Raw genomic sequence first — 13,777 nt, 5'->3', positions numbered from 1 at the left:
AGGCCACTAAGACAATAGTGGGGGCTACTGAAAGTGTTTCTCATTTTGGACCCCTTTATTCTTTGTTTCCAGTTATCTATGAAACGGGCACTGGAGGAGTCCTCATTAATTGCTTTTGGGAAAATAAGAAACTTGGCAGAAAATGCATCACAATTGTCTAATGGGATGATATGCCTCAACTTACTGTAGACATAAAGAAACTTTGCAGGCAGCCAACGCACAGTGAGCTAACTTTACTACCAAGGAGTTCACAGCAACCACAAAGCCATGTGAATGCTTGGCATAGCCAGGTTACATTTATTTTGTACCAAGCAAAGCAGAAAATTACTCTATAGTCGAGTTACTTCCTCTTTTGAGGAACCAAAAAGACAATAAATGTAGTTGAAAACAGAGACACAGATGGTGGTCAAGTTTGTGATAGGCCCAGTGAAAAGACAATACTTCTGGGTTATGACTTGTGGTTCCTCAGGAGGGAGGGTTGGCCTGGAAAGAAGCCACTGGATGAATTCCTCTAACTTGGTTGCACTGAGGAAAAATCTCCACTTTCCTCCATGGACAAAAGTTAGCTTGATCCATGTATTAAAGTCTGGGTAAATATAAATATTTGACTTTGCTTTTTGGAAGCTTCTTAATGCATTTTGATAGTTACTTTTCTTCAGAGCTTTGATCTGGGGAGATATTGTTTTTTCCTCAAGATGATCAGTGGACTTAGGATAACTGAGCACTTTCTCTGGTTCTGCTGAAGAGATTTCAGAATCTATAGAGGTCAGTGTGTTCTTCAGAGTTTCTGATTGTGTGACTTTGTGAAGAAGTTCTAGGATCTCTTTACCCTTTTCTCCATCCAGGACCTCTAAACAATGTACATTGGAGCAAGAATTCTGGTTTCCCAGCTCTGTCACCTTCTTCTTTAAAGCATCAACGTCTTCCTTCACAGAGAAGATATCTTCAGCTGTTGCACACTGTTTATTTTCATTAACATTCATTTTGGTTTCCAGGACTTGCATCTGCTTCTGAAAGAAGTCAGTCTTTTCCTGGATTTTTGATAATGCACAGATCATGCCAGTCATTTGGCTGAGGAGTTCAAGCTGGGTGGTTTTAATATCTTGGAGCATTACCAGAAGATTCATTTCTTCATCAGCATTAAGGTCCTCTTGATCACAATCATGGGAAGTCATAGTTGGACATCTGGTTGAATTCGGATACTGATTCTTACATTTGTGGTAAGCATTTTTAAGAGATTGTCTGATCTTGGAGAAATTTGAATTCCACATCTGCCCAGCAGCAGCTTTTACCCTTTTGGCTTGAAGTTTGTACATCTTGCATAATGAAACAAGAGACAAAGTGTTGGGAAACCTGACCAAAATCAAAGAAAGAAGCAAAGAAATCGAAGACTGAAATGGTTTTTCTCTTACTCTTTGTTGGGTATCTTTCCCGGTGACATTGTTGAATGTCCTATGGAGAACATCAAGGACAATAGCAGGCCCTCCTCGATGGTTAGCTTCTTATAGGGCAGTTCAGCTGGAGAGCTCTGTGAACTACTGAGCAATTGTGTGAAATCCTTCATAGGTTGACCTGAAGCTGATGTCACAATAGCTGCTGGTCTAGAATTTCTTTAACCTTAGGGCTGTAACTGTCAAAAGTTTTGGTCACAGGACTCTTTTTCACTTGTAAAAATTGAGCACCACAGAACTTTTGTTTATGAATTATTATCACTCAATATTCCATATTAGAGATGAAAACTAAATAAATCTTGATATTAATTCATTAAAAAAGTAAACCCAATACATGTTAACATATATGACATTTTTATGAAAAAATAATTATATCTTCCAAAAGAAAAAATCATGAAAACCACAGCATTGTTTATATATTTGCAAATGTTTTAAATGCATGAATTAATAGAAGACATGCCAGGAGAAATATCAATCACCTCAGATATGCAGATGACACCACCCTTATGGCAGAAAGCAAAGAACTAAAGAGCCTCTTGATGAAAGTGAAAGAGGAGAGTGAAAAAGTTGGCTTAAAACTCGACATTCAGAAAACTAAGATCATGGCATCTGGTCCCAGCACTTCATGGCAAATAGAAGGGGAAACAATGGAAACAGTGACAGGCTTTATTTTGGGGGGATCTAAAATCACTGCAGATGGTGATTGCAGCCATGAAATTAAAAGAGCCTTGCTCGGGGAAGAAAAGTTATTGACCAACCTAGACAGCATATTAAAAAGCTGAGACATTACTTTGCCAACAAAGGTCCATCTAGTCAAAGCTATGGTTTTTCCAGTAGTCATGTATGGATGTGAGAGTTGGACTGTGAAGAAAGCTGACTGCCAAAGAATTGATGTTTCTGAATTGTGGTGTTGGAGAAGACTCTTGAGAGTGCCTTGGACTGCAAGGCGATCCAACTAGTCCATCCTAAAGGAGATCAGTCCTGGGTGTTCATTGGAAGGTCTAATGTTGAAGCTGAAACTCCAATATTTTGTCCACCTGATGCGAAGAGCTGACTCATTTGAAAAGACCCTGATGCTGGGAAAGATCAAAGGCAGTAGGAGAAGGGGACGACAGAGGGTGAGATGGTTGGATGGCATCACCAACTCGATGGACAAGAGTTTGAGTAAACTCTGGGAGTTGGTGATGGACAGGGAGGCCTGGCGTGCTGCAGTCCATGGGGTTACAAAGTGTCAGACACGACTGACAGACTGAACTGAACCGAACTGAACTGAACCTTAATTCTCATATCTGCTTCTGCATTTTATCTGTTGTTTTGGAAGAAGTAGATTAAGAAAATATGGCTTCACATAAATATATAAATGGAGAGGATATTTTAATGACCTTATCAGTTAATTACAGCTTTTATTCTTTCTACCCACTAAAATTTGACAAATGATAATTGATTAGAAGTTAAGTACATTGTGTAATCTTAGACCAGAATAATACTGTTACATTAAAATTCACTGGTCTATCTTCAATTTTTAATAGATGTGTAATATCATGCATTGGTCATTTGGAAAGTAATGATTCACTGAATAATGCAAATCTTTCAAATGGTAGCTCATTTTATTATATAATTTCCAAATATCATGTTCATTAATATCCCACCAATCTCACCAGAAAAGTCTTTGAGTATTGGCAAGAGGCCAAGCTCGTGGTGGCAGATAAAATTTTCCAAAATTTTAATTTTAGCTTGCAAAACTTGAAATTTATTAAGCTTGTTAGTTGTTTTTCTTGAAGTGACAGGCTCTCTACATCCATTTTTTTTTTTTTTTGCAAAAATGCTTGCCAAATACCCAAGTATGAATACCATAGTTGGCTGCCAGTTTTTCTTTCAAAACTATGTTCCATGAAAAAAACAGCTTATTTGTAACTCAAATAAGTACTTTTCCTGGAGACAATTATATTTCTGTAAGCAGCAGAAGTGCTTTATGGGTACTTCACATTACATCATGCTTAATATTAAAAAGACATACAGAAGGTTAAGATTTAATAAAATGTAAAATTTTATGCTTCATCAAGGATGTTCTAGAGCTAAGCTGGCTTTTTCTTGTATGCCTTCTTTTTCTTCTTCTCTGATTGAATGGAGGTGAAAAATACAATCACTATTGGTAGTTTAGTACTTTTGCCTTGGCTTGTGCTAAGGTATCAGTTTTACCCACCATTGGTTTTGCAATGCCATTTGGAAAATTAAAATGACATGATAACTATGTATGTCAAGATATAGTCCCAGTTTATTAAAGAAGATATTCCTTCTTGGATCAGTGCCGGTTCCAACTCTCTACTAAATCATTCTTTCTCCTGTTTATGTTTAAATGCAGGGCCAGCTTCAGCCTAGGTTTTGGTATAAACTCTGAATTTAAGCAAAAGTAGTTTTAGAATTTTGGCTTGTCAGTGATACCTGGGATTTTTACTTTACTGTCCTGTCTTTGAATCCCAGTTTAGTAACCTTTCCAAAACTTCTAGAAACTTTACCAAACTCTTGCTGAGAAGAAATGTTCTCCAAGAGGCAGACTATCACCGAAAGTAATTTGGAGCCAGAAAAGGTAGCCTTCAAAGCTGTCCCATTTACTTTGGCCAAGACCATCTTATCCATCAAGCACTACAAATACTTAGTACTATGACATTTCAAGGGCCAATAAAAATAAGTATTCAAGAGGTAGAAAAAAAAAAAAAACCTGTGCTCAGAATATCAAAAGATGCAAGATTGAAACCATAAATGTTTAATTAAATATCTCCAGAGTGTACTATTATATCATCTTCATTCATTGTTAAGTTAGTATTAAAATTTCATTACATTTGGAGGCAATTTGTACATTAGGTATTCTTGCTTTACAGAAATTCCCAATTAAATTGCAGGGACTGCTTGGAGCAATTACTCCCTCCAGGTTAATAACAGCTAAGACTTATTGGATACATACCAGACATTGTTCTAAATATTAGCTTAATTAACTGAAATCAGAGAAGTCAAATAACTTTCCTTTCTGCTAAAAAATGGGCAGAGTGAAATTTCAAATCCTTACATGGGCCACTTGTTTCTCTATTGCCACACACACAAATATAATAAAAATATGTATTTGTCAACTCAGAAAAAGACATTTTGCTTTTCAGAAAAAATACACTATATATTTATAAAAACTCATTTTCGTTAAATTTTCAGAAATATGAAAAAATTAATTGTTTGCTTATTCATCAAAGCTATTTGAAGAACTTTGTAAAGACTTTAGAAGTTGAACTATCTCTAATTCAAGCAAGTCAACACGAACATTTAGAGGTTATTCTTGCCTTAATGTAGTGAAAGTATAGCAACTATAATATAAACAGATTTAAAATTTTTCAACTAAAAATATTCATGTATACTGATTTTTTAAAAAATTTTATTTAGTTATTTACTTTTGCCTGCTCTGGGTCTTCACAGCTGCATGGGGCTTTCTCTAGTTGCAGCTGGTGGGGGCTGGCTGCTCTTCACTGCAGTGCTCAGACTTCTCATTGAGTTGGCTTCTCTAGTTGTGGCACACAAGCTCTAGGAGCTCAGGCTCAGTAGTTGTGGAGCATGGGCTTAGTTGCTCCGTGGCATGTGGAATCTTCCCAGACTCAGGATTGAACCTGTGTCCCTTACTTTGGCAGGGAAGTCCCTATACTGATTATTTTTATAAAACAAAAATGAATCTAGTAGTTTTGATGCAAACATAAACCTGTCTGGGTTTTTAATTATTTATCTATTAATGTTAATGAAAGTAGCTTCAGCCTATTTGGGGCTTGTTGGATAGTGAAGAGCTGTCCTCATGGACAGTAGCCTGCCAGGCTCCTCTATCCATGGAATTCTCCAGGCAAGAATACCGGAGTGGGTTGCCATTCCCTTCTTCAAGGAATCTTCCCAACCCAGGGATTGAACCCGGGTCTTCTGCATTGCAGACAGATTTCTTTACCATCTGAGCCACCAGGGAAGCCCTGTAGTGGGAGAATGCAAGCCTATTGATTAGAGTGAAGCTGTGAGAGTAGTCAACACGTGAATGAATAACAGGAATTGAGCTGACCCCTTCCCTTTGGGATCTTACTAGAGATATGAAGCCATTTCTGCTGCTGCTGCTAAGTTGCTTCAGTCGTGTCCGACTCTGTGCGACCCCAGAGACGGCAGCCCACCAGGCTCCCCCGTCCCTGGGATTCTCCAGGCAAGAACACTGGAGTGGGTTGCCATTTCCTTCTCCAATGCATGAAAGTGAAAAGTGAAAGTGAAGTCGCTCAGTCATGTCCGACTCTTAGCGACCCCATGGACTGCAGCCTACCAGGCTCTTCTGTCCATGGATTTTCCAGGCAAGAGTACTGGAGTGGGGTGCCATTGCCTTCTCCTGAAGCCATTTAGGACTTCATAATATTGAAGTAACCAAAATAACTTGGCAGACTGGAGCGTAGTTGCTGACTCTTATCAAGGAAAAATGTCCTCCAGGTGGATGGCTTTTAAAGAATGATACTTGGAGCCAGAAAGGTTAGGGTGCAAGGCTCTCCTATTCATTGACTGTGTGCTTAGTCAAGTTACTAACTTCTCACAAGAGTGTAAAATGGGATAATAACAATACCTATTTTGTAGAGTGATTTTGAAGATTAAAGTGTTCAATACTTGTAAACTCTTTCTGCTCCTCTCTAACCACCTTCTTACTCTCCTTTTGAATGAGAGAGGAAATTAGCTCTGCTCTCCTTGTCCCTTACTCTGCCTTTCATTCCTCTGTTTCAGTGAAGAGGCCATTCTGCCATTCTCTGACCAAGATGTAAAGCATGTGCTGCTCACTGTTCAAAATCTACAAAGGCAGATAAATAAAGCATTTGGATTAGAAAGACACCAGAATGCATAAACAAGGTCTGACAAACTGGCATTCTGTCTCCTAGTACAGCTAGTGTACCTCGCACAACCAGCCATGGTGTCAGGCAGCAGGGCAGGTAATAACCACTGGAGAGATGGCTCTAATAATAGATAATATTATTCATATTTAAAATGCTGGTGTTTTTTGAGTAAGTTAACTATAAATTAATTATGGTAGAGTCATGATTATCTATATAAAATCACCCTGATTTACATCTTTTTAAACATGGTTTTTGAGTTGGGAGAGGAAGAAAAGGGGAAAATGTTAGTCATTCAGTCATGTCTGGCTCTTTGGGATCCATCCCACAGACTGTAACCCACCAGATTGCACTGTCCATGGAATTCTCCATGCAAGAACACTGGAGTGGGTAGCCATTCCCTCCTCCAGGGAATTTTCCCCACCCAGGGTTCAAACCCCAGTCTCCTGCATTGCAGATGGATTCTTTACCATCTGAAACACCAGGGAAGGCCCCACTGGGAGAGAATGGGATAGAACTATAGTTATCACGCTAGCAACTGGGCATTATTTGTACCCTTTATGTTACATCTGCAGTCATCTAGTACTATTTGTGTGCCTAGTGCTTGTGACCATGACAAATTATTGAAGGTCTTTTACTTCCCCTCCAAAATTTGAGGACCAGGTTTATCAGAACCTGCTCCCCAACCAACCCAAATATCACTTGTTACATACAGACTGAGATAAAAGATTGAGAAAACAAGAATCATAAAGGTCTTTCAGATTTGGTTAGGGTGGCTGACCCAAGGGGATAACAATATATTCATGAGGACGCCCTAATCCAATGTTACACAAAGTAACAAAGCTCTTTTCTTCTACTTTTCTTCCTCTTTAGTCATGAGGAGAAGAGAATGAGATTGAAATCAGAGTTGTTATGCAGGATCATGGCAGGAATGCAGAGGGAAGCAGAAGCATAGTGCTTGTGTGACAGGCAGAACGTGGTGCAGTGATGCCACTCTCTCAGCTGCATAAACTGATAAAACTGAGTGATATTGATAAGACGAACGGGTTAGAGTGATACATGGGGTGAGGGGGCCACTTCTACTCTGTGGCGCCAATAATGTTTATTCAGTTCAGTCACTCAGTCGTGTCCAACTGTTTGTGACCCCATGAACAGTAGCACACCAGGCTCCCTGTCCATCACCAATTCCAAGAGTTTACCCAAACTCATGTCCACTGAGTCGGTGATGACATCCAACCATCTCATCCTCTGTTGTCCCCTTCTCCTCCTGCCTCCAATCTTTCCCAACATCAGAGTCTTTTCAAATGACTCAGCTCTTCACATCAGGTGGCCAAAATATTGGAGTTTCAACTTCAACATCAGTCATTCCAATGAACACCTAGGATTGATTTCCTTTAGGATGGACTGGTTGGATCTCCTAGCTGTCCAAGGGACTCTCAAGAGTCTTCTCCAACACCACAGTTCAAAAGCATCAGTTCTTCGGCGCTCAGCTTTCTTTATAGTCCAACTCTCACATTCATACATGACTACTGGAAAAACCATAGCCTTGACTAGACAGACCTTTGTTAACAAAGTATTATCTCTGCTTTTTAATATGCTGTCTAGGTTGGTCATAACTTTCCTTCCAAGGAGTAAGCATCTTTTAATTTCATGGCTGCAGTCACCATCTGCAGTGCTTTTGGAGCCCAAAAAAATAAAGTCTGACACTGTTTCCACTGTTTCCCCATCTATTTCCCATGAAGTGATGGAACCAGATGCTATGATCTTATTTTTCTGAATGTTGAGCTTTAAGCCAACTTTTTCACTCTCCTCTTTCACTTTCATCAAGAAATTTAAAACCACAATGAGGTACCATTTCACGCCAGTAAGAATGGCTGCTATCCAAAAGTCTACAAGCAATAAATGCTGGAGAGGGTATGGAGAAAAGGGAACCCTCTTACACTGTTGGTGAGAATGTAAACTAGTACAGCCACTATGGAGAACAGTGTGGAGATTCCTTTAAAAACTGGAATTAGAACTGCCATGTGACCCAGCAATCCCACTGCTGGGCATACACACTGAGGAAACCAGAATTGAAACGACATGTGTACCCCAATGTTCATCGCAGCACTTTTTATAATAGCCAGGACATGGAAACAACCTAGATGTCCATCAGCAGATGAATGGATAAGAAAGCTGTGGCACATATACACAATGGAATATTACTCAGCCATTAAAAAGAATACATTTCAATCAGTTCTAATGAGGTGGATGAAACTGGAGCCGGTTATACAGAGTGAAGTAAACCAGAAAGAAAAACACCAATACAATATACTAATGCATATATAGAGTTTTGCCAAGAGAACACACTGGTCATAGCAAACACCCTCTTCCAACAACACAAGAGAAGACTCTACACATGGACATCACCAGATGCTCAACACCAAAATCAGATTGATTATATTCTTTGCAGCCAAAGATGGAGAAGCTCTCTACAGTGAGCATAAACAAGACCGGGAGCTGACTGTGGCTCAGATCATGAACTCCTTATTGCCAAATTCAGACTGAAATTGACGAAAGTAGGGAACACCACTAGACCATTCACGTATGACCTAAATCAAATCCTTTATGATTATACAGTGGAAGTGAGAAATAGATTTAAGGGCCTAGATCTGATAGATAGAATGCCTGATGAACTATGGATGGAGGTTTGTGACATTGTACAGGAGACAGGAAACAAGACCATCCCCATGGAAAAGAAATGCAAAAAAGCAAAATGGCTGTCTGGGGAGGACTTACAAATAGCTGTGAAAAGAAGAGAAGTGAAAAGCAAAGGAGAAAAGGAAAGAGTCCAAAGAATAGCAAGGAGAGATAAGAAAGCCTTCCTCAGCAATGAATGCAAAGAAATAGAGGAAAACAACAGAATGGGAAAGACTAGAGATCTCTTCAAGAAAATTAGAGACACAAAGGGAATATTTCATGACAAGATGGGCACAATAAAGGACAGAAATGGTACGGACCTAACAGAAGCAGAAGATATTAAGAAGAGGTGGCAAGAATACACAGAAGAACTATACAAAAAAGATCTTCTCGACCCAAATAATCACGATGGTGTGATCACTCACCTAGAGCCAGACATCCTGGAATGTGAAGTCAAGTGGGCCTTAGGAAGCATCACTACGAACAAAGCTAGTGGAGGTTATGGAATTCCAGTTGAGCTATTTCAAATCCTGAAAGATGATGCTGTGAAAGTGTTGCATTCAATATGCCAGCAAATTTGGAAAACTCAGCAGTGGCCACAGGACTGGAAAAGGTCAGTTTTCATTCCAGTCCCAAGAAAGGCAATGCCAAAGAATGCTCAAACTACCACACAATTGCACTCATCTCACATGCTAGTATAGTAATGCTCAAAATTCTCCAAGTCAGGTTTCAGCAATACATGAACCGTGAACTTCCAAATGTTCAAGCTGGTTTTAGAAAAGGCGGAGGAACCAGAGATCAAATTGCCAACATCTGCTGGATCATGGAAAAAAAAGCAAGAGAGTTCCAGAAAAACATCTATTTCTGCTTTATTGACTATGCCAAAGCCTTTGACTGTGTCGATCACAAAAAACTCTGGAAAATTCTGAAAGAGATGGGAATACCAGACCACCTGACCTGCCCCTTAAGAAACCTGTATGCAGGTCAGGAAGCAACAGTTAGAACTGGACATGGAACAACAGACTGGTTCCAAATAGGAAAAGGAGTACATCAAGGCTGTATATTGTCACCCTGCTTATTTAACTTAAATGCAGAGTACATCATGAGAAACGCTGGGCTGGAGGAAGCACAAGCTGGAATCAAGATTGCCGGGAGAAATATCAATAACCTCAGATATGCCGATGACACCACCGTTATGGCAGAAAGTGAAGAGCAACTAAAAAACCTCTTGATGAAAGTGAAAGAGGAGAGTCAAAAAGTTGGCTTAAAGCTCAACATTCAGAAAACGAAGATCATGGCATCTGGTCCCATCACTTCATGGGAAATAGATGGGGAAACAGTGGAAACCATGTCAGACTTTATTTTGGGGGCTCCAAAATCACTGCAGATGGTGACTGCAGACATGAAATTAAAAGATGCTTACTCCTTGGAAGAAAAGTTATGACCAACCTAGATAGCATTTTCAAAAGCAGAGACATTACTTTGCCAACAAAGGTCCATCTAGTCAAGGCTATGGTTTTTCCAGTGGTCATGTATGGATGTGAGAGTTGGACTGTGAAGAAAGCTGAGTGCAGAAGAATTGATGGTTTTGAACTGTGGTGTTGGAGAAAACTCTTGAGAGTCCCTTGGATTGCAAGGAGATCCAACCAGTCCATCCTAAAGGAGATCAGTCCTGGGTGTTCATTGGAAGGACTGATGCTGAAGCTGAAACTCCAGTACTTTGGCTACCTCATGTGAAGAGTTGACTCATTGGAAAAGTCTCTGATGCTGGGAGGGATAGGGGGCAGGAGGAGAAGGGGAGGACAGAGGATGAGTTGGCTGGATGGCATCACTGACTCAATGGACGTGAGTCTGAGTGAACTCCAGGAGTTGGTGATGGACAGGGAGGCCTGGCATGCTGCGATTCATGGGGTCGCAAAGAGTTGGACATGACTGAGCAACTGAACTGAACGCATATACATGAATTTAGAAAGATGGTAATGATAACCCTGTGTGTGAGACAGAAAAAGAGACACAGATGTATGGAACAGTCTTTTGCACTCTGTGGGAGAATGCAAGGGCGGGATGATATGGAAGAATGGCATTGAAACATGTATATTATCATATGTGAAATGAATCACCAGTCCGGGTTCAATGCATGATGCAGCATGCTCCTGGCTGGTGCACTTGGATGACCCAGAGGGATGGATGGGGAGGGAGGTGGGAGGGGGTTTCAGGATGGGGAACACATGTACACCCATGGCAGATTCATGTCAATGTATGGCAAAACCAAACAATATTGTAAAGTAAAATAAATAAAACTGAGAGTAAAATAAAAAAAGAAGCTCTTTAGTTCTTCTTCGCTTTCTTCCATAAGGGTGGTGTCATCTGCATATCTGAGGTTATTGATATTTCTCCCGGCAATCTTGATTCCAGCTTGTGCTTCCTCCAGCCCAGCATTTCTCATGATGTACTCTGCATTAAGTTAAATAAGCAGGGTGACAATATACAGCCTTGACGTACTCCTTTTCCTATTTGGAACCAGTCTGTTGTTCCATGTCCAGTTCTAACTGTTGCTTCCTGACTTGCATACAGGTTTCTTAAGGGGCAGGTCAGGTGGTCTGGTATGCCTATCTCTTTCAGAATTTTCCAGAGTTTATTGTGATCCACACAGTCAAAGGCTTTGGCACAGTCAATGTTTATGACACCACTTTAAAATTATATGAAATAAATGCCAAAAGAATATGATTAATGGAGATGAAGAAAGGATAGAATGATTATTTTGATCATTGGTAATGATAATTTAATTTTTCACTATAACTATAATTTTATGGTCTCTTTCTGGTATGCTCTCAATATATTTATTCTCCAGTCAAATTACTACCCTTCCCTTAAAAGACAGCCTGATAATACTTTCCTTGCCCTATCTTATTCTTATTCTCCCTGTATTCTTATCAATGCTACCAACCTGTTCTGGGGCCCTACACAACAGTTAGTGAGTCTCTCTCCTCTCCAGATTGGGAGCTCCTTGAGGAGAGAGACTTGCTTTTCAATTTTATATCTCCAGTGTCACAGATTCTAGTATATGGTTGGTGCTCAGTACATTTTAATACAATGAATGAACTTGTGAATGATTGTCAAGGTATACACTGGGTCTCTCTGTACCTATTTCTATGCGTAGCTAGGGAACATATTGCTTGCTTCATAAAGGTAATCTGTGATAACTTTTTTCAATTCCTGAGGGATCATTTAGCATTTGGGGATAGGGATTTGATAATTGTTTCCCTGAAGACTTGAAGCAGTTAAATGGCAGGAGAGGTAAATCAGGTAGATGGAGATAATTACAAACCTGGAAACAGCTATGGTGTGGATCAGAGAAAGAGCCCAGTAAATCATGGTAATAGCACTGGTATTAATGGCACTGATCCTGGAGGTGACTAAGGTACCAAGCATACTTCCTCTGCAACAAATGAAGTTTTTTAGGCCTCCAGGGAACCATGGGTAATCAGTGTATTCTCCAAGCCCCAGCAGGAATGCCTGCAAACATATTTGGTCATCAGCTTGGGTATGTGGGCGCTTATCTCTTTATTCATGTCATCTTATACTCTGAACTCGAAATTTACAATGAGCTCTATCCAGCTTATCTGGACATACTGTTCACCGTTTAGTTCCAGTACCCTGGGGGCACATTAGTATTTTATGTAATCTCTCCTCGCTGTCATCTTCCTCCAGTTCTTTCTGTTATGCTTGGCTCTGCCTGGTAATATGTTATATAAGGAGCTTGGTTTCTCTAATTCTTAACTTCACCTCTTGGTTTCTCTTCTCAGATATTACCTTTAAACCTCTACTCCCTTTACCTTATGATTGACACTCTTTTTTTACATTGCTTTATAAGTCGTGATGTGCACAATTGATATAGCTATTAAATGGTTCAAAAAAGGAAGAGAAAGTGAAAGAAAAGTGTTTTTGCTTAACTATCCACTTTTCTTTAATGGAACCAATGAATAAATCCAGTTAGTCTTTAAACACCTCTGTTTCACTGAATTTATATCATTTAGCAGATCTTTTAGAAAATCATTATATGATGAATTCTTCCCAGTGTTAATTTTTTGTTTTGTTCCTGAATTGCTCTATACTTCATTTATACAACCCCCAAAATTAAAAGGTATGGATTTAAAATGCAATCATAAAGTATAAAAACTGAAGAATGTTAGTTTTCTCATTTCTAATTATGAATACTGTACTTTGGATTACAAGATTCAAGGAGCTATCTTCTTTAAAGTTTTAAAGATTATAATGTGGAAGACTGCACTGGCTTTCCTTTATAGTACTCACCTTGAAAGACATCTGTTATTGTGGCATTTTGTGTTTCTAAGGGAATTTGCAACAATGTTTCTGTGAAGTAAATGTGTATTTATCACTTGGCTCTAGTTTTCCTTCTGTTATTAGTCTGTTCTCTGTCTATCTTAGGCCTATTACTTCCCATTCTGTTTCATCTGTACAATAAGAACAACGTGATGCCATGGCAGATACTCAAGGAGTGTCATAAAGGTTAACATGAAAATTTCCGCTGCATCTAATTTTTAACTTTGTATAATATCTCTTGCTTAAAAACCATAAACTATATTATTATTATGCACTGTTTCTGCAGTGTTTTTCTTTAGGAATTTCATTTTTAGAATCATCGCCTCTCTTCGTTTAAATCTACCTGCATCCTTCCTCCTGTATCAGTTTGAGTTTCAAGGATCTTATTTAACTTTCCAGATGTATTATTTCTCCTTACACACTCTG

General features: G+C 39.3%; 1 protein-coding gene across 1 annotated transcript; it reads right to left on the bottom strand.

Moving 5' to 3' along the window:
* Positions 1-274: 274 nt before the first annotated feature.
* Positions 275-1,687, bottom strand: CCDC54 (coiled-coil domain containing 54). The gene has a single exon (XM_027552139.1). It carries the CDS (start codon positions 1,314-1,316, stop codon positions 330-332), a length of 987 nt encoding a protein of 328 aa, XP_027407940.1. The 5' UTR covers positions 1,317-1,687; the 3' UTR covers positions 275-329.
* Positions 1,688-13,777: the final 12,090 nt, after the last annotated feature.

The sequence above is a fragment of the Bos indicus x Bos taurus genome, chromosome 1, assembly GCF_003369695.1.
Source record: "Bos indicus x Bos taurus breed Angus x Brahman F1 hybrid chromosome 1, Bos_hybrid_MaternalHap_v2.0, whole genome shotgun sequence".
Taxonomy (NCBI): Eukaryota; Metazoa; Chordata; class Mammalia; order Artiodactyla; family Bovidae; genus Bos; species Bos indicus x Bos taurus.
The sequence above is the reverse complement of the archived record's forward strand: the minus strand, read 5'-3'. Positions and strand labels throughout refer to the sequence as shown.

Excerpts from the sequence above, each read along its gene's own strand:
- CCDC54 (XM_027552139.1), bottom strand. The coding sequence starts at position 1,316 with ATGTACAAACTTCAAGCCAAAAGGGTAAAAGCTGCTGCTGGGCAGATG.